Source organism: Budorcas taxicolor, chromosome 6, assembly GCF_023091745.1.
Source record: "Budorcas taxicolor isolate Tak-1 chromosome 6, Takin1.1, whole genome shotgun sequence".
In the NCBI taxonomy this organism is placed as follows: domain Eukaryota; kingdom Metazoa; phylum Chordata; class Mammalia; order Artiodactyla; family Bovidae; genus Budorcas; species Budorcas taxicolor.
The window spans coordinates 99,520,343-99,547,431 of NC_068915.1; the positions used below are offsets into that span (position 1 = coordinate 99,520,343).

At 38.1% G+C, this 27,089-nt stretch overlaps 1 protein-coding gene across 1 annotated transcript in view; it reads right to left on the reverse strand.

Annotated features, from left to right (window-relative positions):
• Window positions 1-27,089, reverse strand: part of WDFY3 (WD repeat and FYVE domain containing 3) — a 248,274-nt gene that overhangs the window by 87,564 nt on the left and 133,621 nt on the right. The window contains exons 20-31 of the mRNA XM_052641586.1: window positions 26,766-26,984; window positions 22,807-22,988; window positions 17,771-18,002; window positions 16,086-16,246; window positions 14,094-14,205; window positions 10,958-11,148; window positions 9,614-9,766; window positions 6,374-6,447; window positions 6,129-6,290; window positions 4,647-4,741; window positions 1,256-1,376; window positions 707-924 (exon numbers count right to left, since the gene is read on the reverse strand). Of these exons, the coding sequence (XP_052497546.1) occupies window positions 707-924; window positions 1,256-1,376; window positions 4,647-4,741; window positions 6,129-6,290; window positions 6,374-6,447; window positions 9,614-9,766; window positions 10,958-11,148; window positions 14,094-14,205; window positions 16,086-16,246; window positions 17,771-18,002; window positions 22,807-22,988; window positions 26,766-26,984 (1,920 nt within the window). The remainder of the gene's footprint in view (window positions 1-706; window positions 925-1,255; window positions 1,377-4,646; window positions 4,742-6,128; window positions 6,291-6,373; window positions 6,448-9,613; window positions 9,767-10,957; window positions 11,149-14,093; window positions 14,206-16,085; window positions 16,247-17,770; window positions 18,003-22,806; window positions 22,989-26,765; window positions 26,985-27,089) is intronic.

Here is a 27,089-nt window from a genome sequence, read left to right on the forward strand (position 1 = left end):
AATATGCATTTTACAAAATAAGATCATTAACATGAATAGGAATGTATATATTAGTTCACATGAATCTATATAGGAAACCATAATTTTCTATTATTATTTAAATGCTCAGTTCAATGTTGTAAACAGCATAGAGTCAGTGAGCAGAGAGTAAGGAGCTTTGGCTGACATTCTGATGAGCTTAAATTTTGAGTGGTAATATAACATAACTGTTAGAACCATGGGCTTTGGATGAGTGACTTGGACTCAGATTTTGACACTTCTTAGCTGACAAGTGACATTACCCCTATGCCTTGACTTCTCATCTGTAAAATGGGTATGATGGTATTTATATCTCATAGGGTTACTGTAAAGATAAGTTACTGTGAAAATGAAAAGTGAAACTGGCAAGGAATAAGCACACAAATTATTGATTGCTACTATTAATTGCATTCTGATAATTTGTAAATTATTTACTTATAGGTCAGAAACTAAACAAAAAGAAATCATAAGAAAATTACTTGAGTTTTCACATCTTGATATCCTGTCTCTGACTTCAGTTTGACTTGCAATTAAAAAAATTTTTTTTTAATTTTATGCTTTTTATTCTGTCATTAAAGTTCTTGACTCTTAATGGTTATTAGATAAATCAAACAGTATAAGCTTACCTAAAATTTAAAAATACAACACAAAGCTCATTTCAAAGCAGCCCACTATAAAAGTCTCATACCTAATACAGTTCCGATCTTATTCGTCAAGACGGAATCTGTCTGCTCCAGCCAGCCTCCACCACTGAGTCCCTCCTTGAACTTGATGAGAATAGACTGATTGCTCAGTAGGACAACAAGAATCCTCATGGCTGCTGTGACTGTGGTAGAATGCAAGTGTTCTTCCATAAACATCATAATCCAGTCAAAACCCAGCGTCCTGACCAGCTCTTCACAAGCTCTATTCAGACAGATGGATTACACAAAACATTAATTTCAAGGATTGGGATTTCAAATTAAAAAGAAAACTGAGACCAGCTTTTGTTCTTGAGATACTATGAATTTCAGGGTTTAAAAAAGAAATCTATTAAAAGTCAGCAGCAAACAATATGTATGTATACTTATAGTTAATTCATGTAGCTGTATAGCACAAACCAACAACACTGTAAAGCAATTATAGTCCAATTAAAAAATAAATTAAAAACAAATCAAAGGCAAATCTTTCTTTTGTCTATAATGAATTAACTAGCAAAATCAACTATTACCATCAATTCTCAAAAGATTTTACTTACTGCAAATTAATGCTTGTCTTTTCTTTAGATGTGTAAACCAGTTTTAGTAAGATATCCAGAAGTCTGTTCCTCAAAAGTATAAGATTAGCAGATACAAGACCTCCAAACTCTTCTTCAGTTCCTGCAATGAAAAGAAATACATTAAATTGCCCTAGCAGGTAAACTAGGATAAAATATCCAACACTGGTCTAGGAAATATCACTGAAATGTATCTTTCAGAAAACATTTTCTCTAGGAATACTTTCCACTACAATGAACACAGAAAAAGGGTTTATTAAACGTTTCTCTTTAAAATCATTAAAACTGTTCATTTACTTAGGTGCTCAGTGGTGTCTGACTCTTGGTGACCCCATGGACTATAGTCCACCAGGCTCCTCTGTCCATGGGATTTTCCAGGCAAGAATACTGGAGTGGGTTGCATTTCCTTCTCCAGGGAATCTTCCTGACCTAGGGATTGAACCAGGCTCTCCTGCATTGCAAGCAGATTCTTTACTGTCTGAGCCATCACGAAAGTTTATCTAAAAAAGGGACAGTAAAGACTGTGAACCCTTTTTTATATTAATATTCCTTTCTTGTACTTACAGGGCAAAGTGATCAAATAAGGATCACATGAACAAAAACAGCAATGCAAATCCTTAATTTCTAGTTCCTTTTTAAATAGCTAATTTTTTCAAATTTAAAAATGAAAAGAGGAAGCATAAATCATTCAATAATTATAATACATAAAGGAAAGCTAGCCTTAAATAGCACAGACCAGAGGGGAAGGCACAGAAATGTACCAGAGAACTTGGGGAAGGAAGGGAGGAAGGCAGGAAGCCTCTGGCTCTCAGTGGGTAGTCCTGGAAGCACAGGGCCTGGGATCCATGGCCGAGTGTTCCAGGCCCAACTCTGCCACATCGAGCTGTAGGTTAATAAGTCACAATAAACATGACTTCGTTTCTCTAATATATAATTGAAGCTCAGGCTAAAACTGAACGACCAAGGTTATATGCTTTTACTTGCTTGGGCAAGGGACCATTTTCACCCTTAAACACTTGTCTTTTAAAATGCTAATTTAAAAAAAAAGCTAATTTAGTGCCTTAATCACTGGGGAAGGTGCTTTAAGTTTACCAAGGAGAACTCGAGATTCCCTCCCCTTCTAGCAGGCAAACGATGGGTAATTTACAAATCGCCTTATTGAAGGCATACCACACAACTTACACTGACTAAGGAATTACTTCCTTTCAGTTTTTTCTTTCGATAAAATGACAATCTACACAGAAATTAAGAATTCTCCTTGGTTTTCATGCCTAGTTTTTTCACTGTCAGTTATGTTTCCCCTAATTTTCAGATACAGTTTTAAACAATGAACTCAATGAAACTTTCAGGTTAACTTCTTCCCATTCAAACTGATGGTTTACTCCCCACTGCACTGCCCTTTCATGCTATTTATTTTATTTTGCATTAATTATTGTATCATTGTTCAGCATTATTTAAATCACTTGTTTGTAGGTGTATCCTGAAGACTGTATAAACTCTTTGAAAGAAAAAAATTATGGTTTTAATTTTTGGGAAACATACGTAAGACAGTCTAGTCCACACAAATAATTAATGTCATAGACTAACAAGACCTGCAAATCCTTTTGGCTTTCTCTAGTTTTTCAAAAGGCAATGAATTGATAAGAAGAACACTAATCTAATCAGCTTGGCAGATCAAGAGAAAATTTTCCTAATTTATACATCCCAGCTACTGTGCTCTTGTAAAAAACATTTTTTTTATAACACTAGCTGTAGTTACAGAATTCAATGATCAGCAAGAAATATGGAGACTACAGAAATATTTTTTCCTGTGTCTTTTTTAATACTTGAAATAAATTTGTTTTATACTTTCAAAGATTTTAAAGTACTCTCCTTTCTAATTCCTATTTACTTGGTTTATATTAATTCAGAACTTAGAAATAATCCTTGTATATTGAATTGATAGAACAACGCAGTGGTTAAAAGCTTAGAATGTTGGTTTAGAGTTGTAGTTATTGATCTCAATGTCCAGTATGGAGACTAGAGAAATACTTTCCCTATATCATTTTTTTATACTTGAAATAAACATGTTACATAGGTCCACTAAGATTTTAACAGTAGTCTCCTTTCAATTCCTATTTACTCAGCTTATATTAATTCAGAACCTGGAAATAATCTTTGAATATATGGTAGAATAACGCAGGGGTTAAAAGCTTAGAATGCTGGTTTGGACTGCTATAGTTTAAATGCAGTGATGTGATCTCAGTAAATTGCTTTTATTTAATCTTTCTAGACCTCAGTTTCCTCACTTTTTGTAAAACTGGTAATAACAGGACCCATTTCACAGGGTTGTTATAAGATTATATAGAGCAATTAAAATTGTCTGGAAAATACTAAGCACTAAACAAGCGTTACCCATTGATTTGATCTATATGCTTCTCACCCACTGCTACTTTGCTTTACCCAAAGAAATACCAACTTTGTTCCAAATGAGTAGGAAGTACGTGCTTTATATGTTCTGCTCTGTGATTTGCAGGAAGTCAGCCTCTCAAATCTCTTAGTTTCTCCTTTGAAAAACATAATTATACCACTTTCTCTTCTTACTCATGAAGCACCAGAGAGGCTGTGCTCTGAATGATATAGCCAGTTTGGAAGAGAACTCCCAGATGGATAGGGTTGTGAGAGTTTTAAAGGAACTCTTTTATGTGACATGATTGGGGAAGAATGTAACAGGATAATGATGTAAATAATGCTGAATAAATGTAAAATACTGTGAATTTAATCACAGGTTAATTTAAAAGGTCCTTTTAGTGTTTTCCAAGCACAACTCCCAATCTACAATACATGATAGGAAAAATACATTCGAGCAAGGGAAAAATATGCTTCAAGGGAGGAAAGTTTATAAAAAAAAAAGTGGTTGTCATTGGCTCAGGAATTACAACTTACAAAAATTTTGTTTTACACTTACATGATTCTAGTAAAATGTTCTCTCCTTCAATGATTATTAAATATTTAACAGGGAAATTAAAATAACAGTAATATAGATACAATTCATTTTAGTAAGAATCTGTGTTTCTGAAGATTTATATAAATTAAAAAAAAATAAGGTTCAAAAATTATACCGGAAGAATTTATTGTTTAAAGGAACATTGCTATAAATCTTGTAAAAATTGCAAAGACTTTATTTTTAAAGCAAATTCACACCCTTATTAAATTTGTAGGTAATTCTGTATTTCTGTGTATTGTAGAGGCTTGGTCTAAGACAATAAGTCTGTGAAAGATCAAGAAAAGTAATTCAATGAGAAAGGTAAAATAACAGTGTCATACAATTCAGGTCTAACTTGTGTCAGAAGAAGGCACAGTAGTTAGGTTCCAAGCTCCAGAACTGACTCACCAGTGTCAGGCTTCTCTTCGTGGTTTATTTCCATAACTACAAACTTCTCACAAACTGCAAAGGTTGGTAAAGTAGAAGAAATGAACTGGCCAAACCTTTTAATACAAGAAAAAGGAGGTTATGGATTTTATTTTTTCTCTCTTCAAAATAAACACGACACTAAGAAATAAAAAAATAAAGCAATGAAAACCAAGAGACCACTTCTTATTTTAACTGATCTTTTATAGATTTTACGTGACTGTATTTCAGCTGCTTCCCCTAGAACTGTTGCAATTAACACTAGAACAATTAACATTAATATGCTATAATGTTTTAAAATACATACAGGGAAAAATAAACTTCATCAGAAATATGAGTCCTTTAAGGCACCTATCCAAATTATTTCAAAAATTCACCAGTATGGTCTCAAATAAAAATGTCCTAACATTACCTATATGGGTCTACTGTAGCCTAATAGTTAAGTCTGGGTTTTGAAAATACAGGTAAGATTAAAATCCTAGCTCTATCAGTTTTTAATCATGTTACTTGGGGCAAGTAGCTTAACCTCTCAGGGCTTTAATTTCTCAATCTGTAATGTAGAGAAAAATAAAAGCCTGGATAGGTTACAGTGAAAATTTTAGCAACGTAATCATCATAATACCAGGATAAGACCTACATAAATATTACTACTAATAATGACAATCTCCAAATTAACCTTTCAACTCCAGTTTTAGATCTGTTGCCAAGTTAAAAAAAAAAATGCTTTCAAGGTAACTGAATGTAAAGTGAGTGATTTACATGCTGCACCAACTGGAGACCACTGGGATTACCCTAGTCAGCGAGCGTGATGTCATCTGTAATACTTGAGCAGCAACGTGACAAGAGGTGATTAAGTGCAGTTAAAAGCAATTTTCTATTTGGAAAATAACTTAGGTAGTTTTTTTCTTCCATTTCTAGCCAAGATGAGAATTCTCAAGTGCCTATTATAACTGCTCTACAGATACTCCATAAATGTGCCTGAAGCCATATTTCACATTAGCAGCAAAATAACGCTCATGTTAAAGAAAAGGTATGAATATGCAACAATAACATACTATCATCAGTTTGGGTGATAAAGATCAAATACAAAAGACACGGCATGTCCACTGCGGGTGTGTATGCATGTGCATATGTGTTCCTGCACATACCCTTGAGAAGCAGCAAAGCCTGGTCTTGGAAGAGGGCTGGGGACCAGGAATTCCTACAATGAACACTTTTATGTCCAGGACAATCAGTCTCACTGAACTAATTCTCACACCCATTCTCCCAATATTCTATTAGTCACTAGTGGCAACAACCGGTTTGCAAGATACATGCCTATTTTCCATGATCTACAAGTATCCTGAATAGTATTAACTTTGCAGGTATTATCCAGGCATAGGAAGCAATTACATTCACCTCAATCATCTTAATCTCATTGGCACTTTCAGTGAACAAACCAATGAACACAGAAGTTTTCACTACCTGAGTAGATCATTGCTGTTGGGGAAACCCTGCAGTAAGAAGCTCAGCACGTTACTAATAGCAGCAATGGTAGGCTGGGATAGAGACATATCTCGAAGAGTCAGTAGCAGCTTTGGGATTAGCTGGAATTCCCTCATCAACTTGGCATTCTTTGAAGCTTCACTGTAAGAGAAAGAAGATTTTATACACTGTACTGGCATCACTTCTGTAACTGAACAACTAACAATTTAGATATCAACCAATACCTGGACTCTGTGAGCAATTCAATAAAGTGTTCAAATAGGGAGAGATGAAGTTCATATGGAGCATGGAGCCAGACCTAAAATAAAAATGAAGAACAGTGGTATATTTAGGGTTAAAAAATACCCCAAATCGCAACCCAATAAACACAAATGCAGTACATATAACTTATTCCACTTAGACAAATTAGATAAATTAATTGAATATAGCCACTTTCTTAGTTTTTATTTGCTGTCACACTATAAAGCTGCTATTATATGGGACTTCTGTTTCTGTTCATACAGAGATAATTGCTATGAAAATAACTCTCCTAGAGTAAACAACTAGAAAGGCAAGATCTACAGAAAATCTCTCTGGGCTCAATGACTGAATACTATTAGTGAATACTGAATATAACATAGTGAATAGAATGATTACTGGACACAAACTGAATGGCAGGAATCCTGTGTAGGTCCAAAACTGGAAATAACCAATGCAAGGTAGCACCACAAACAATTCCTAAAACTCACAAAGGGCTGGGACTAGTCTGCACTCCCACCAACATGTGTAGAGACTTCAAAATACATGGGAAGGTTGGGAAGAGGTCTCAGAAGTGTAATACCTTAGTAGGAGGGCTAAATAACCACTAAGGATGAATGAAAGTCCATTCAAACAAAGCTTAAAAAGATGTTTCAAAACTGCAATGCCAGAGCAAAGCCTCATTAAGAAAACAAAGTAAAATTTACCAATCAACAATGTAAAACTTAGCATCTGATCAACAGTTACCAAGTATGCAAATAAAAGGGAAAACATGAGTCATAAGTAAGAGAAAAAAAAATCATTACAAATAGGCCCAGAAATAACAGAGATGGTAGAATTATCGTGACCTTGTTTTTTTTTGTTTTTCTTTTTTAGTTGCACTGGGTTGTTGCTGTGCAGGCTTTCTAGTTGCGGTGAGCACGGGCTACCCTCTGTAGGGGTGTGCAGACTTCTCACTGTGATGGCTTCTCCTGTTGCAGAACACAGGCCACACCGGCTTCAGTAGTTGTGGCATGTGAGTTCTGGAGCATAGGCTCCGTAGCTGCGGTGCACAGGCTCAGTCGCTCTGTAACATGGGGATCTTCCCGAACCAACGATTGAACCCTTGTCTCCTACACTGGCAGGTGGGTTCTTTACCACTGAGCCACAAAGGAAACCCTCTGCATACCTTTATCTCCATGCTTTCACAAATTTTTTACTATTTGCTTTTCTCATCTAATGCACTAAACGCCTTGAGGCATGGACTTTTCTATTTTTTCATTCCATGGATGGAGGAGCCTGGTAGGCTGCAGTCCATGGGGTCGTGAAGAGTCGGACACGACTGAGCGACTTCACTTTGACTTTTCACTTTCATGCACTGGAGAAGGAAACGGCAACCCACTCCAGTGTTCTTGCCTAGAGAATCTCAGGGATGGGGGAGCCTGTGGGCTGCACAGTCTATGGGGTCGCACAGAGTTGGACATGACTGAAGCGACTTAGCAGCAGCAGCACCTAATACAGTGCTGGGCTCAAACACATTAAATAGTTATTTTCTAATAAAACGAGAGGTTTGTGTATTAGAATTTGGAATATCAGGCTGAGAAATGTGTACTTTACTGTGTAGGACAGAGCACTGAAAATTTTTAATAAGTTACATGATTATATCTTGGAAAGAATGAGGTGAAAAAACATGTAAAACGGACTGAAGAAAGGGGAAAAGAAGTGATCGCTATTTCAGTAAGAGGAGAACTGATTAGGGCTTGGATTAGGATGCAGCAGGAGAAACAGAAAACACAGGACACATGAAAGGCGGAAGCAGAATCTGCCTTAATTCGTGCTGTTTATAAACACTGAAGGAGGAGGAAGCTCATTTTTCAACTTCAAGTCTCAATGAATGGGAGAATTGGTGGTGCTACTAATAGAAACAGAAGTTCAAAGGAAGAACTAACTTGGGGAAAGGATGTTATGTTCAGTGCAGGTGTTGCTGGGACACGGAAATGGAAACATTTAGGAAGAAGTTAGAAATACGTCTGGATTCAGATATCAAGCTAAAGATTTAGGTTTGCAAGTCTCCGTAGACATGAGCCTGTGGGGCTGGGTGAGAATCTAAAGGAAAAAGAACACCACAGAGGGAAAGGATAAAGAAGTGAAGATGGACACTTTTCAATAAAGTAATGAAAATTTCATACAATGTAGGAGACACAGGTTCCATCCTTGCATCAGGAAGAAAGAAATGGCAACCCACTCCAGCATTCTTGCCTCAAAAATCCCATGGACAGAGGAGCCTGGTGAACTACAGTCTAGGGGGCCACAAGAGTCGCACATGACCTACCGACTGAACAACCACAAAATGAAAATTCCATCACCAGAAAATGATGGGGAAAGTAGTGAACAAGATAAAGAGGCAGGTGAGTGATGCCTAAAAGCTGACAAGAGGAGGACATGCGAGAAAATGGAAACATGGAAACGCAGCATCATATGCTGTGGAGGCTGGGGTACCAAGAGCAGAGGAGAGCCATGAATTTTTATTTAGGGGGTGCTGCTAATAAGCTTCCACATAAAGTTTCAGTACGAAATTTATGCCACACAGTCTTTAAAATAACTGACAAGATGGAGCTTATGAAAGCTACAAAGATGATTTAGGGCCAGACATCACAGCAAACTCTTGAGTACTAGACACTATTCTGGGCTGTAGGGGTACAAAGATGCAGACAGACATGATCTCTGCCCTTGTAAAGCCTCCAGTCTTGCGGGAGGAGATTTTATATAGTGATGTGAGTGCAAAGTGCTGTGAACAAGAAATTAAAGACAGAAAGAATATGCGTGATTAAGTGGTGCCTTGAGAGGACAAAGTGGAAGCTATTATGGTAGTAGGTCAGTAGAAATAAAAATCTTGTTATTTTGCCGAAATGAATATTTCACTATACAGCTATTAGTAACCAAAACTTTTTTTTGCTGAAAATGCATCTGCCTCATGTCATGCCAATGGCAACAGCAAATTGACTATAGTTAGGTATATGCATTACACCATTTCACTGTTATACTATTGGTACCATGGATTATCGCCGGTAAAAAGCACAATCACTACTCTGTTTTGCATGTTTTACTGATGACATTAACGTGAGCATCATAAAATTATAGAATAAAAACATGTCTTAGAAAACTCTTTCATAGTTAACTCTATAAATACACCAAATAAGGAATCAGTTCATTGATTATGTATTACCAGTTAGTGTTTATCTACATACTTCAAAATCACAAAGTAGATCCTGGAAAGCTGTTGAATTTGGAATAATGGAGGTCTCATGTCCACTGTCAACAGTTCCCACCAAGGAAAATGTGAGATGGAGAATGTGGCTGTTAAGAAGGGAGCGTTTCTTCTTAAACAGCATTGCCAGCAACTGAAAGAAAATACCAATGCTTGCTGATCAATCATCGTACACACAGACACACACACACGAGAACCCTAAGGAGAGCAATTCCTGAGAATTCTACACTGATTTCTAATCTTTCATCATGATAACATAGTATTATAGGAAATCTGAAAATCAGGGTAATCCCATTATTCTCTTATTAAACTATCCACTTTTATATAAACTCTACTTGTACATAAATACCTTGAGTTGCTGTTGCCATCACATGTATATAATTTTCTATTCCTGTTCTCTACATAACATTTTGTCAAAAGGATTGTTTTCTTTTGCAACACTGTCTCCATAACTACAATTTTAAAAGGCTGAATGATATATGGAATGGCTATAGTATTATTAGTATTAGTCATTCTCATATTATTGGAACATTGAGATTATTCCTATTTTTTCATGATAGACAATGCTGCAACTGTTATTTTGAGAGTTTTGCAAAACAAATTAATTAAATTAATTAAATTACATTAAATCTACTGAAAACATTATAGTAAACATTATCTACTACCAATGAACTAACTGCTAAAGTTAGAGAAGGCATTTATACTTCATCTACCCTAGAGGAATTTAATCTTGACCCAAATACTTTTGTCTCTTGTTAAAAGTAACTTTGCACCTAAACCTAGCAGAGACTGTAAATACATGAACAGGGCATATTTTTAGTCTCACTTGTGTTTTCAGGACTAGCAATGACAAACTTAACATACAGTGGCTCTCACATCCCCTAGCTAACTAACACGGGAGGGGAGGGGGTAAAAGATGACATGGTGTGAGAAAGACAAAGAAAACCAGGAGAACCCGGAATTATGACTGATTTAGCCATTTCTAGAGCAAGTGATAATACGATCCTATTTCTTTTTCTTTTGCCCATGCTGTGGAGCATGGAAGGAACCTGTTCCCCATGCATGGGAAACTCGAAGTCTTAACCACTGGATCACCAGCGAAGTCCTGACACTATTTAATTCCTATTGTCATAGAGAAAAATAACTGAACTAACAACCCACATTCTTATTTGAAACATGTTTTATTTTAATAAGAACTACCAACTTTTAAAGTTTACTTGGACAATATAATTCTTCCAGAGTTTGAAAAAATATGAATTAACAATGAAAATTATAAGATTTGTAATGCAAAGTAAAGTGAAGACCAAGCTTTATTGTTACAAACCTGGTAGCCCCGGATTCTTTCCATTTCTTTGCTGGCTAGTGGGTTACTCTTGACCACACAAACCAGGGCCTTGACTGCTGCGTACAGCCCTTCCACATCAGAAGCCATGGCCACCAGGCCCAGGATGGCTGCGGCTCCACCAATGTACTGCAAAGTAGTGGCAACAGGCTTAGGAACAAACGTTCTTACTCCTGATTAAAAGACAGTGGAAAACAGTTAAAATAAATTCCCCATTGTAAACAAGAACTGAATACATCATCTTAAGAACTATTCATTAATTATGCATTATTTGTTTTTAGTCACTAAGTTGCATCCAACTCTTGCGACCCTATGGACCATAGCCCTCAAGGCTGCTCTGTTCATGGGATGTCCCAGGCAAGAACACTGGAGTGACTTGCCATTTCCTCCTCCAGGGGATCTTCTTGACCCAGGGATCGAACCCGCATTTCCTGTGGCTCCTGCACTGGTAGGCTTGAGAAGCCCATAAAAAAGTCAAACAAACCGCATTCAACATTATTGCTCAAAGCGTCTCTCAGTTACGTAATATGAGTAACTACATCGGTAATCTTGAAAAGCATGGTAAACACAGTATTGGAACTAACTTTGTAATAATTATCTATGTTCTTCACCTTTTTTTTTTTTTAAGGCATTTTTTGAATGTCATCTGCCTACTGATCAAAATTGAGTTTCTTAAAAAAACAAAGCCAATATGCATTTTATATTTCTGTGTGTCTTGTAGCATTCACAATGCTTTTATATAGCATGGAGTTAGATTTTGAAAACTACCGTCTAAGGTAATTAGGGCCAGCATTACCAGTTTATAGATAAGAAAAACTGACATCCACAGAGTTCCAATGTCTGGCATAAATCCACAGTGACAGATGAAGGCTTAGAACCTAAATCTTTGAGCTCTTCACTCACTGCTTTTTCTACTATACCACAGATCAAGAAGCAATAGTTAGAACTGGACATGGAACAACAGACTAGTTCAATACTGGGAAAGGAATAGAAGGAGGCTATATACTGTCACTCTGCTTATTCAACTTAATATGCAGAGCACATCATTTGACGTGCCAGGCTGGCTGAAGCTCAAGCTGGAATCAAGATTACAGGGAGAGATATCAATAACCTCAAATATGCACATGACACACTACTCTAATGGCAGAAAGTGTAGAGGAACTAAAGAGCCCCTTGATGAAAGCAAAAGAGCAGAGTGAAAAAGCTGGCTTAAAACTCAACATTCAAAACACTGAGATCATGGCAAACGGTCTCATCACTTTGTGGGAAATAGATGGGGAAAAAATGGAAACAGTGACAGATTTTATTTCCTTGGGCTCCAAAAATCACTGTGGATGGTGACTGCAGCCATGAATTTAAAAGTCATTTGCTTCTTGGAAGGAAAGCCATGACAAACCTAGGCAAGGTATTAAAAAGTAGAGAAATCACTTTGACAACAAAGGTCCGTACAGTCAAAGCTATGGTTTTTCCAGCAGTCTTGTACGGATCTACGAATTGGACCATAAAGAAGGCTGAGCACCGAAGAAATGATGCTTTCAAACTGTGGTGCTGGAGAAGACTCTTGAGAGTCCCTTGAACGGCAAGATCAAACCAGTCAATCCTGAAGGAAATTAACCCTGAATATTCATTGGAAGGACTGATGCTAAAGCTGAAGCTCCAATACTTTGGCCTCATGTGAAGAGCAGACTCATTGGAAAAAGACCCTGATCCTGGGAAAGACTGAAGGCAGGAGGAGAAGGGGACGATGGAGTATGAGATGGTTGGATGGCATCACTGAAGAGTTTGAGCAAGCTCCAGGAGTTCGTGATGGACAGGGAAGCCTGGTGTGCTGCGGTCCATGGGGTCACAAAGAGTTGGACACAACTGAGCAACTGAACAACAACAACAGTGCTGCCGTATTTTTGCAAAGAACGTAGAGCAGAGCTCAGGAAATATCTCCTGAGCTGAACAAAGAATTACCATGGGCTTTAGCATAAAGGAAACTTTTAGCAATACAATATGGTCAAAAAAGAAAAAGTTCAGAGACGTGGCTGCTGATGGAACAATAATTGCCAAGGACTGATAAACATGTAGGACACTGACTGGCATAACACTTTTTGTTAATTTTAAAAGGAATACACACTATATACTGGGCTTCCCTAGTGGCGCAGGCAGTAAAGAACCTGCCTGCAATGCAGGAAACCTGGGTTCGACTCCTGGGTTGGGAAGATTCCTTGGAGAAGGAAATGGCAACCCACTTCAATATTCTTGCCTGGGAAATCCCATGGACAGAAGAGTCTGGTGGACTCGCAAAGAGCTGGACATGACTTAGAGACTAACACTTTGATATTACATACTGATTTGCAGATTAGAATACATAATTGCTAGTTTTGAATTTTGGATGGCCTGATTTGGTTATGTTTCAAAATTCTACCTAACCAAAATGATCAACTCTTTCTGAGCAGATATGAGATCTGAGGCTCTGTAGAGCTGACTTTAATTATACTTGGATCCACAGGGCTTCTACTCTGAAGCTCTTATTTCTAGCTCATTTCCAAAAACAGAAGCACCACACATGTCTTCACTGTGGCACCAAATCATGTAGCAATCATCAGTATTTCCAAGTCTTTATATCTGTCCCTCAATGGAGTGTGACTATCACCTTGAAATTATGTAGCAGCATACAATCAGTGCTCATCAGCACTGACAAAAGACAGGGGTAAGTTGACGGAATTTTATAAACGGTTATAATTTTTAAAGTTCACTGGAGTTTGGGATTGACATTAATCTCTGAATATTGTAAGAACATGACAGGTCAGCAGTATAAAATATGAACTTAGGACACCACACTCAAATGAGAAAGTTAAAGGGATTTGAAGGCAAATAAAGAAGTTTGAGGGCTTCCCTAGTGGCTCAGTGGTAAAGAATCCACTTACTAATGCGGGAGACATGGTTTCAATCCTTGGGTTGGGAAGATCCCCTGGAGGATGAAATGGTAACCCACTCCAATATTCTTGCCCTGGAAACCCCATGGACAGAGGAGTCTGGCAGGCTACGGAGCATGGGGTCACAAAGAGTGACTCAGTTGACTAAATCACCAGCACAAAGAAGCCTTAAAGGAAAAGGCAACGTGACTCACCCAAGTATCCAATCAGACTAGCCCCAACTGTCCGTGCGGGCCCGTTGAGGTGTCCTGCGGAGTTGTGGATCAGCTTCACAGGAGTGGCGTTCTCATGGGAGGAAATGCCTAACTGAAGAACAGGAAAGGAAAAAATGTCATCAGAGAGGAACGGTCTCAACATTCTGACTGGAAAAGAAAAAAGAACACGAATGGGGAACATAACTTTGCTCTCTCGACTTCGCAGAGTGTTAAAAAACATGAGTGTTCATTTTTTAAAAACGTGCAAATACTTGCAAAGGTGTGGAAACTCGGAGGAAGCAAGTGAAATATTAATACAATCCACCGAGAGAAAGGTAGTGAGGGGGTCTTGGGGAACAGCTCTGGAGTCCTGAATGAAACTCGTTTGTGGTGTAAAGTTTCTCAACACTCACTGCCTCCATTTCTGATCAGTGAATATCATATAATGAATATAAGGCACTGTCTGCGTCCACCCTAACAGGGGCAAGGGGAAAGTTTACAAGTTCGAGAGGAAAGCAAAAAAAAATTGCTTCACACCATATGCAAATAAATGTCACATAAATTGCTCAAAAGTTTATGGATAAAACATGCCCACACAAAAGAAATGTATTTTGCACAGACATACACAACTTGCTTTTAAAGCAAAAAAATCTAATTCATAGATGTAATTCTGTTGTTATCTGTAGAACTAAATTTATGTGGTTTATGTTTCTCAGAAGAGAGATATATCTATTCACAGGCAAGCCTCTGGCTTAAGAGCTTGTCAGGACTTACTATTCCCAAATCCTTTCCTTCCAGCCTCTTGATTTCCTTCCCCTCGGCTTTGCCTCCCCTCAACAGCCAAAATGTCTTGTCAAGGTCACTGACGACTCCCCCTTCCTAAACCTGACGGTGGTGCTCAGCCTTCACCCTTCTTGACTGCTCTGACACATCCGCCACAGTGAATCACTGCCTTCAACACCAGGCTGCTCGCTTCCTCCTTTCGTGCTGGCTCTTCATCAGCCCCCCGGGGCCGGGACACTGGAATGTGCCAGATCTGTCTGTAAACCTTTCCTCTTCTCTACCTGCATCTCCTCTTTGGTGACTGCACCTGGTCTCGTGGCTTTACCACCACCTAGGGACAACCCTGGCATTCAAATCTCTCCCCTGAACCGACTCCTATTTTCAGTGGCTTTGAGAAGCCTCTTAATGGAGACACCAGTTTTCCAAAACATAATTCTCAATATCTCCCTCACCGCCCCCCAAATTACTCTTCCTCTAGTTTTCTTCGGATCTGCACAAGGGACTCCATTTTCGCCTGGCCTACTACCCAGGCCTTCTCTCCTGTTGTTCTGGCCACACCTGCCTCTCTGGCAGGCATGTACTGTCCCCTCAGGGCCTCAGCACTAGTATTCCTGGAATGCACACTCCACTCCCCTCCCCTCATACATACATCATTCTTTGCTGCCTTCTCTCTCTCAAGACTGCTCCAATTTCACCTTCTCAGGGAGGCCTCCTCTGACCCTTCCACTGAAACTATCAGCCTCTCTCTCTCCGCTTTCGGGCTTGGTTTTTCTACCTAGCACTCTTCGTCTTCCAACATACTCTATGATCAGGTTATTCCCTTCCATCAGAATGACGTTAGTAAAGGCAGGGATTTACTCTTCATCTACTGCTGTGTCCTGAACAAAATGGTGCCCGGTGTTTAGAAAGTTATCCAGAAAAAAATTAAAATAGCAGTTATGTTCTTTAGTTTCCTAAGGTTCAATTTCTTAATTGCCAATGAAAATATAAGAATATAAACTGGACACTTGGAAGGAAATTCTCACCCTTCCAAATTACACTAAATGGCTAAAAATGTTGTGGCTTAAATCCAAAGCAAAATAAACCAAAGTAATAGATGAAAAATGCTGTTTTTAGCAACCACTCCTGCTTGGGGGGTGCCAGAGAAAGCTCTGGAACACCTTTGCAGGGAGTATTAGCCGCGGCCCACTGGGAAATCATTCTGCTTACCTGCTTAGCGATGGCTTTGCTGTCGAGCTTGTTGTATACCTTCCGGATTCTCGCCACTGTCAAAGCAGACACGGACAGTGCATAGAGGCCGAATGACACCTTTTCCTCTGGTACTAATGACACAGGAGATGGGACCACACCTTCAGATTTTGCATCTTTACCTTCAAAAGAAGAATAATCCTTTTCAAAATTATCAGCTTTTCTTTGATCCTAAGACAATTTTTTAATTCTTATCATTATTTATTTATTTATTCTTTTTCTTATCACCATTTTTAAGTGGGTAGCCTTGAAAATCTTTTAAAGTGGAACAAGGAGCTAAAATTTAGAAACTGTCTTACTTAATTTCCAGCTCTTCATTTATTTCTTTAATTAGAAAATAAGGAAAAACTACCCAGTCACAAAGCTTTGCCTGGAGAAAGAAATGGCAACCCACTCCAGTATTCTTGCCTGGGGAATCCCATGGACAGAGGAGCCTGGCAGGCTACAGTCCATGGGATCTCAAGAGTTGCACATGACTTAGCAACTAAATAACATAAAGCTTTGCATCCCAAGTTTTACTCTTAAAATATACTTAATATGTAGCACAATGTAAAGGAAGAAGAAGAGTTCTAAGTATTACCAAAGGAATTACAAAACACTTTCTCTTGGTTCCAAGGAACAAGGGAATGCGTGGAACACCTGTGAACTTTGTAGCATCAGGTCTCCTTCCCAATGAGAGCTCTCATACACACCTCTCTTTATTCCTCCAGCAGACACAGCAGAGTAGTTCTGAAGAAGGTGACTCAGTGTGAACCTCTGCTTGCTCACTTAAAAGCTGAGTGACCTATACATCTCTGCACCTCAGTTTCCTCATCTGTACAATGCGGATGGTAACAATAGTCCCTAAGTCCTGGTGTTTTGAGGAGACAAATGGATACTTGTGAGGGGCCCAGAACAGCTATGTCCTTCTTGGGTATCAATTTATTCAGCACATATTAAGTGCTCAGTCAGTGTTAGCTATTATTAGATATTATCTGTATCAAGAAACTAAGTGAAAGCACAATTACGTAGTCATAGTACTATCATCATTCATAGTATACTTGACCCAAGTCTACTTAGAACTTTGGCAGAATGAGAACGAGGGAAGGGAAGGTAGCATCTGGAAAGAGCGCTACCAAAGAACTGAGCTTAACATCAGCGCTCTGATTCTAAATTCCTTTTGGAATAAAGGATAACAGGAGTGGACTGCAGGAATAAAGAGACGAGGCAAACTGATGCTAACTGTTCCAAGCTAAAGAATGTTATGTGTGTGTTTGTCAGGCTCTTCCTTCCTTCCTTTTCCCAAAGGACATACACTTTAAATGGCTTCACGTAATAGGAGAAATGACAGAGAGAAGAAGGTTGGGGTTAGACTGTTAGAAGTATACACCCACATCTTGGAGCCAAGAAGAGAAACTGGAAAACTAGATCAGACGTGAAGATCAGACATGAAGACAAGAAACAAGGATGGACGGGATGATTAGTGGAGGAGAGCATTTTGAATAGCAGAGAGAGGTCAACAGTTTCATGCTGAACGCAGAGGAGAAGGCCCCTTTATTAGACAAACGTAATGTATAATCTTATCTACACGTATGCGCTTATTCACACATTTATATCACAGGAGGTAAGTCTTACACAATTTTAAGAACAAAGAATAAGTTACTCACATGGCATACATACGGCCTGAAAGCTTCCCACATAATTTGGTCCTAGTTCATAAATGGTAGTAACATTTGAAGGAGGTAATACTTCTTCTAGAAAGTGTGTAGGTCCCAGGCGCCAAACCAATGAAGCAATTTGGCGCTGGGCAGGCGGAGTACCAATGTAGGCATAGACTGTGCTAACAACTGGTGGATTGGCAGAGCCTGAGCCCCCGGGAGTACTGTGAACATAATGAAGCTGGAAAGGAAAGGAAAGCAAATTTGTGAGATTCAACCCCAAATACTGTCACTAGGAAAATAACCACTTTTCAAATGTAGGTTTTCATTATCCCAGGGCCATACAACTTTACAAATATACAAATGCTGTTGAGTCGGGAAAGGTAAGAGCAGGCCAAGATTCTAGAAACTGACGCGCAAGACGGAAGTTTGTAACTGAACTCTGTAAAACAGATAAACCACCTAACGCTAGAAAGGGCAACAGACAAATATAGGGACCCTACTACTCTCTGGTTTGCAAATGAAATTAATGATGCTGTTATGGAATTTTCAGGTTGATATAAAAAGAACTTTCCAACTATGGTTAGGTAGGCAGTCTTACAATTAGTTATAACACGTGCAATGTGAGTCTGTTGAATAAAATTGTATTAAGTGTTTTATTAAGAATGAGTAAAGTGCTATACAAATATTAGAAAATTGAGTATTAAATAATTTATGTTGTTACTGTCATTCAGTTGCTCCAATACTTTGTGACACCATGGACTGCAGCATGCCTCCAACTGTCTCCTAGAGTTTGCACAAACTCATGTCCATTGAGTTGGTGATGCCATCCAACCATCTCTTTTTCTGCCACCACCTGATCCTTTTGCACCTCAGTCTTTCCCTGCATCAGTGTCTTTTCCAAAAAGCTGGCTCTTTGTATTATGTGGCCAAAGTACTAGAGCTTCAGTTCCAGTATCACTACTTCCAATGAATATTCAGGATTGATTTCCTTTAGGAATGACTGGTTTGATTTCCTGGATGTCCAAGGGACCCTCAAGAGTCTTCTCCAGCACTACAACTCAAAATCATCAATTCTTCGGTGCTCAGCCTTTCTTTATGATCCAATTTTTACATCTGTATATGACTAATGGAAAAACCATAGTTTTGATTATACGGACGTTTGTCGGCAAAGTGATGTCTCTGCTTTTTAATATATTGTCTAGGTTTGTCATAGCTTTCCTTCTGAGGAGGAAGCATCTTTTAATTTCAAGGCTGTAGTCACTGTCTGTAGTGATTTTGGAGTCCAAGGAAATAAAATCCGTCACTGCTTCCACTTTTCCCTCTTCTAATTCCCATGAAGTGATGGGACCAGATGCCACGATCTTAGGTTTCTGAACGGTGGGTTTCAAGCCAGCTTCTTCGTCTTCTCTTTAGTTCTTACTTTCTGCCATGACAGTGGTATCATCAGCATATATAAGGTTGCTGAAATTTCTCCTGGCAATCTTGATTTCAGTTTGTGATTCACTCAGCTTGGCATTTTGCATGATGTACTCTGCATATAACTTAAATAAGCAAGGTGACAATATATAGCTTTGTTGTACTCCTTTCCCAATTTTGAACCAGTCTGTTGTTACTAGTTCCGGTTCCCACTGTTGCTTCTTAACCCACATACAGGTTCCTAAGGAGCCAGGTGAGGTGGTCTCATAGTCCGATCTCTTTAAGACTTTTCCTCTTGTTGTGATCCACACAGTCTAAGGCTTTAGTGCAGTCCGATGTGAAGCAGAAGCAGATGTTTTTTGGGAACTCCTTTCCTTTTTCTATGATTCAACAGATGTTGGCAATTTGATCTCTGGTTACTCTGCCTTTCCTAAATTCAGCTTGTACATCTGGGAGTTCTTGGTTCACATACTGCTGAAACCTATCTTGAAGAATTTTGAGCATAGCCTGTGAAATGAGCACAATTATATAGTAGTTTCAACATTCTTTGGCATTGCCTTTCTTTGGGACTGGAATGAAAATTGACCTTTTCTAGTCCTGTGGCCACTGCTGAGTTTTCCAAATTTGCTGACATGTTGAGTGTAACTAAAATGTTAAATGCTGTTAAAATACAGCATCATCTTTTATGATTTATAAATTTTTTTTCCTTAATTTAATTTTTATTTTATATTGGGGTACAGTTGATTTACAAAGTCGTATGAGTTTCAGGTGTACAGCAAAGTAGTTCAGTTACATGCATACATATATCCACTCTTTTTCAGATTATTTTTCCAATATAGGTTTTTACAGAGCATTGAGTAAGTTCCCTGTGCTATACAGTAGGTCTCTGTTGATTATTTATTTTATATAAAACAGTATATATGTTAATCCTAAACTCCTATTTTTTTGTTTTTATTTTGAATTAAATTGGATGACAGGAGACACAGATCTTTTCAGTAATTATGATATACAAAGGAGCCCATGGAAAGACATTTTTTGAGTGAAACAACTGAGGTTGAGTGCATCTAACTTGTTCCAGGTAAAGTTCTGCTCTGGTGAGTTTGCAAATTAGATTTCACCCCAGGGCTGTCTGGGCCCTAAACCTCTTTCCTTCTGTCACACAACACCCTGTCATAGAAGAGAGACCAGTACTAATATAGATGGAACATTTAATAACATGTTGATTAAATTATTCATAGTCTGTAGTAAATCCTACCTAGTTTATATTTCAAACGTCTTTTCCATGAGTTCTCCATTTCATTCTAAGGGAATGAATTCCATTCATGCTTTTCTAGGGAAATAGGTTTTTTTTTTTCTTAATGTCCAATTTTCTTTTTTTTAATTATTATTTTTACTTTATTTTACTTTACAATACTGTATTGGTTTTGCCACACATTGACATGAATCCGCCACGGGCGTACATGAGTTCCCAATCCTGAACGCCCCTCCCACCTCCCACCCCATATCATCTCTCTGGGTCATCCCCGTGCACCAGCCCCAAGCATCCTGTATCCTGTATCGAACATAGACTGGCGATTCATTTCTTACATGATAGTATACATGTTTCAGTGCCATTCTCCCAAATCATCCCACCCTCAAATACAGCATCATCTTTTATGATTTTAAATAGCTCAGTTGGAATTCTGTTACCTCACTAGCTTTGTTCATAGTAATGCCTCCTCAGGCCAACTTAACTTCATATTCCAGGATGTCTGGCTCTAGGTGAGTGACCGTACCATCATGGTTATCTGGGTCATTAAGCCCTTTCTTGTGTAGTTCATCTGTGGAATCTTGCCACCTTTTTATAATCTCTTCTGCTTGTGTTAGGTCCTTACCATTTCTGTCCTTTATCAAGCCCATCCATGCATAAAATATTCCCTTGACGTCTCTTTGCCATGACCCATCTGTCTTGGGTGGCCCTGCATGGTATGGCTCATAGCTCCATTGAGTTATGCGAGCCCCTTCTCCATGACAAGGCTGTGATCCATGAAGGGGGTTATAATTTATACACACAGTTTAATCTCAGTGAAAAATATATTTTCAGATTTTAAATTATACTACTGTTTACTTACAAGATGCTTAAACTGTCATTCAATTATTACAATAAACATATAATTATAGAGCGTAAGAGATCAGGAAATCAAGTAGCTTCTTACAGTACAGGCAGTTCTCATCTGTTGACAAGTGTGTATAACATTTCCATAGATCGTTTTGTCTTAACACTGTCCCAGCTTCAGATCACATCTATTACTCTGTGCATTAAAGAACAGCTCCCTGTGATGTTAAGAGTATGAGTATGAAGACCTAAAGGTTAGTTTCAGAGGACTGTGACTTCCCATAGGCATAGTGATGATGATATCAATATATCAATAATAAATTTCCTACTTCACAATCCAAGAAGTTAGACATTTTTATTTTCAATAATATTAATACTAAAAATAATGAAGGAGCAACCTTCTAAAGAATCTACAAGCCCATTTCAAATGCAATCCTGTATACAAAGAAAACATATGACTATTCCCACAGAGTTTGTTTCAGGATTTATCATGTTGAAACAATGTCACAGTAAAATATCATTAAGGAAGGAAATGTATTCAAAGGCGGCCCATTTCACTACTTTTTAAACTTCAATTCAGAAAAAGGCCGAATTCATCTTTCTTGCTTCTTTCAAGTGATATCTCTATAAAAATGGATACCATCTTTTCAAAGTTAAAGAACTTTAAGAGCTTGCTAAACACAGTTCCGTAGAAAGTAACATGCAAAATTCATCCTGACTTAAAAAAGGACCTTTGGATTCTTTACTGGTTACATCAACTCTCTTGCCTCTCTTCTGAAAACTGTAGGACAGCTATCGAGAGTAATGTGTATGCATTCATTCATTCAACAAACAATAAGGAAACACCCAATATTATTTTCAGGGACTAATCCTGTTGATCTGAAAATAAATATAAATAAAAACAACTCAAACTCTAAAGGAAAACAGAATCTACTGGACTGCACACAGTAGTAAAAATGAAGTGACAAAATAGTGTGTTCATTGTTTATTGAGACATCTAGGGGTTTCCTCTTGGCTCAGCTGGTAAAGAACCCACTTGCCAATGCAGGAGATGAGGGTTTGATCCTCGGGTCGGGAAGATCCCCTGAAGAAGGAAATGGCAGCTGGCTCCAGTATTCTTGCCTGGGAAATCCCACAGAGAAGCCTGGCGGGCTACAGTCCAGAGGGTTGCAAAGAGTCAGACATAACTTAGCGACTGAATAACAAGAATAACAAATCTGGTTTCCAGCCATCCAACTGGTTTCTCTATGGTGAAAAAGCACTTACCAATCCGGCAAGTGCTTGTCCTTCAGCGCTCAAGCACTGTGCTATTCACTAACATCTTCAGCACCTTGTAACACCTCCTTTATTTCTAACAAAGTGACATGAATTAGCCAGCCACATGACTCTCACATACTGTTTTAAATGGGCACTGAAGGACACATTAACATTAAGCCAGTATTTAAAAAGAAATACCCTTGCAAACATACACATACATGCTCTGCACACACCACTGAACTGTCTTGTAAGGTGGGTTTCCAAGCACGCTCACCTTCACAGTGCTGACAAGCTGGCCGTCAATGTAGAGAGCTGCAGTGCTGTTCTTCAGCATCCCTTTGCTCATCACCAGAACCAGGTGATGCCACTGTCCCTCAACGATCAGTTCTCCACAACGGAAGCGAGCACAGCATGGCAGAATCTCATAGAAAGAGGATTCTTCACTAAAATCATCAACTGAAGGAGGAGAGGGAAGAAATTGAAAACTCATCATCATCCTCATTCTAACAGTTATTCACATTGAGACTTCCACTCTTGGTTGGGCTAATATCTTGTTGTTGTGCAGTCACTAAGTTGCATCTGACTCCTGTGACCCCATGGTCTGTTTCCTGCCAGGCTCCTCTGTCCATGGGATTTCCCAGGCAACAACACTGGAGATGGTTGCATTTCCTTCTCCAGGGGGTGTCTTCCTGACCCAGGGATTGAATCCATGTCTCCTGCTTCAGCAGGCGGATTCTCTACCACTGAGTCACCTGGGAAGCCCAGACTATTATGATGATGATGTAAATAAAAATACCTTATTCATTGAACAGCTTTACTGTAGTAAAAAGTAAAACCTGGGATATATTTCGCTCATTTCTGCTCAAGATACATAGTCATAATTAAAGTTATGATAACTAATGAAATGAAAAATAAATAGACTGTAAAGTAAATTTATGACAGATAAAAAAGAGATTAGTTGAATACTACCCATCATAGTCTGTTATAAAAGATCTTTTAAAATCATAGTTTAACATGCATTCGATTATAGAGTTGGTTAGAAAAATAAAAAAGAAAATTAAACAGTTTATTTTTGCTTTCTGTTCTGTTCAGTGATACAAGGGGCGCAACTATTTGTTCTTACTTTGTAGTTGTACAGCCTTGACCTTTAGCTGATGACTGTTGGTAACAAAGTGATTTGTGGAGTGGAAAAATTTTTCTTTTTTAATTGGATAGATATTTTCTTTAGCTCTGGGGATCTGCTAACATTTGCAGTCATTTCTTGACTCTAGTCTGGTTTGCCTCTGCTACCGAGTATGTTGCCAAATTATGCCAGGATATAATGGGCTAAGTACTAACTTAATGCTAAAGTAGTTAAAATTAATTTATCTTTTATAAGAATTCAAAAGAAGATGGGACAGCAGCAGAAATCCAGATGTTAAAAACTCATTCCTCCCCACAACCCAAGAAAACTTTTAAAAAAAAAGCTAATCTTAACCATTTACCTTAATGCAGACCCAGTGGTTTTCAGGACAAACTCATATAATATACCGACAATTAAAAGTTTGTAAGAAACTTTATTTGAAGAAACAAGCACAAATAAAACATCGTACTTTTGGAATCTTAAAATATTTCCATACACTGAAAAGCCAAGATTTTATTTTTAAATGATGATTCAGAGTATACATCTATTGATGAGGTCTAGTGTCATGGACTAAGGGATGCAAAAATAAAGAGAAAAGGTATGGGTGAAACCAAGAACTCTTCCCTCTCCCTTCCCTGGCTAATAGACTGAATCCTCTTGAGAGTTGTAGAAGATGAAAAATTTTTCTGAGAGCTTCACATTCTGACTCAGGCTTAAACTAAGATATACCCAGCATTCAGTAGTATTTCAGGATATTTAGTGAGCCAACTGGTTCTGATAACTTTAAGTTACCTAGGCATCTTAATGAACTGTAGCTATTCAGAGGATAGATGCTTATAAAAGTAATATCGTTAATATTACTAATGTATATGTTACTACAATTTCCAATGATATATTAACTACTGTAGTCTTACAAATTATATTCAGTGAATGATATAGTTAGAAAACATTTTTTATTGAAATATTCCCAGATCCAATCCAAACTTTTCTATTAAATTCTATCCTCTTTCCAAATTCTCCATTATTATTCACTTAACTCATTATTCCCTTTTCAATTTTTAGGTGGTAGGGTCCAGATTACAAAAATAGAAGTATCATGAGTGGGAACTTAAGACTTCTGGTAGGATAAACGGACAAGAACAAAATAAAAATTAAAATCTATGAAGTCCAGGTAAGTGGTAAAGAATATAAACAAAGGCTATGACAGTGGGCACAGGGTAGAAAGGAAAATTCAAGCAACATTAAGGAGGGACAGTAGAGTAAGACTGAGTAGAAAGAGGGGTAGCTTCCCAGCTGAAGTTTCAAGGATGATTTGAGGTATTTCGATAGGATAGCTTGCTCCTTGGAAGGAAAGCTATGACAAACCTAGACAATATATTAAAAAGCAAAGACATCACTTTGCTGACCAAGTCCATATAGTCAAAGCTATGGTTTTTCCAGGAGTCATGCATAGCTGTGAGACTTGGACCATAAAGAAAGCTGAGTCCCAAAGAATTGATGCTTTCAAACTGTGGTGCTGGAGAAGACTCTTTGAGAGTCCCTTGGACAGCAAGGAGATCAAACCAATCAATCCGAAAGGAAATCAAACCTGAATATTCATTGGAAGGACTGATGCTGAAGCTCCAATACTTTGGCCACCTGATGCAAAGAGATGACTCACTGGAAAAGACTCTGATGCAAGGAAAGATTGAGGGCAGGAAGAGAAGAGGAGAGCAGAGGATGAGATGGTTGGATGGCATCACCAATTCAATGGACATGAGCTTGAGCAAACTCCAGGAGATAGAGAGGGAAGCCTGATGTGCTGCAGTCCATGGGGTCACAAAGAGTCTGATACAACCAGCGAATGAACAACAAAAGACAGGATAACTGCTAATGAGGCTATTATTTAGCAAGACAGGAAAACAGAAGGAAATACAGATTTTAAGAATATTTCTGTTGACTTTTATTCACATTAAGATGTCTAGTGCACAGTGAACAGATGAGGACAAAGCCTGGAATACAGACAAATTAAATAATTTTAACTTCACAGTGTCCCTGAGGTTACAAAGGCATAATGCTAACAGAAAATTGATGTTTTCTCATGAAAAGCTGGTTGAGTACAAAGACTAAACATAAAAGCTTGAAGAACAGGAATTTTAGGAGGAAGGTGGAAGAGAAAGCTGTTGAAGGAAACTGTGAGAGAGGTCAGAGACATAGTGAAAGAACAGAGGGAGTAGGTATCTCAAGACTGGAGGTAGTCTTACTTAGGAAGAAAATAGAAACAGAATCAAATGCCACAAAATGGGCAAATAAAGGATTTTAAAACAATTCCTGTATTGATGCCTAACTCTGTGCTGATAGTGGTTAAGCATCCTAAGACAAGAAGCCTTACTATCTAACTGATGAGTTAATATTCATATTCAATTAATAAGTGAATAGTGACTACAGGTGAAGCAATATATGCTATTATTTTATTTAATTAGTTAAAAGACAAAATTAGACGATAAAAAAGAGGTATGTTTATAGACAAATGCTTACATTCAGAGCAAAGAAAATTCAGTGAACTGATATTTTGATATTATTTTATTTATATCTTTTGGAAGATCTTTATGAATGCCTTGAGTTTGAAGTCAGCAATGTAACGGTATGGCATGTTGGAGGGAATTAAGAGAATTAGGATTATTAAATGGTCAGTATTAAGCCTTGAAGGTTAGCAGTGAATAAAGCAATTAAAATGTTATTGTGTCTAGCACAGAGTGGCACATATGGTAGGCAGGTGCTCAATGAATATTCATTAGTCAAGCAGAATTCACAGCCAATGAAAATCCTTACTAAAATGTATTAAATAAGCATCCTGCTTTCCTAGCAAAAGCTGTGATTTCTTGGCGAGCAGAGATGAATCCTTATTTTAGGACCTCTCTCCACTGTTTTCTATCTAAGTCTCTTTTGAAAATGAAAGTGCCCTGAAATTTCACCAGTAAACAATCTTCAAGCTATCATAGAACCTATTCTATTCCATAAAAATTTAAATGAGAGAAGAATTACCACTGGACCTCAAAACTGAATATTAAAATGAAGTTTGGTACTTTTAATAATTGCCAGGAATCAAAAAGAAAAAGGCAGATACTGACCATAATTTTGGAGTAGTTCCTCTTTGGTGGAGACAATCAGAGACCGATCTTTTGCAGAGAGAACTATGGCAAGGCATACATAATGGTGCTCAGAAGAATTTGCTCGGCGAACAACAGTAAGGAGTCTGACTGGGTGGTTACTGGGAGGAGAGCTAAAATGTTCAATGCAAAACCAGCTGGAGTAGCTTAAGCCAGATGGAGGAGGGAAGAATCGTTCGCCTAAAGTGAAAATAGAAAAATAACAATGAGAGAGTTTGTGTTGACTCATATTTGTATTTGAAAAAGGTGCCAGAAAGAGCAAAATCTCTAGATAATATATAGTCT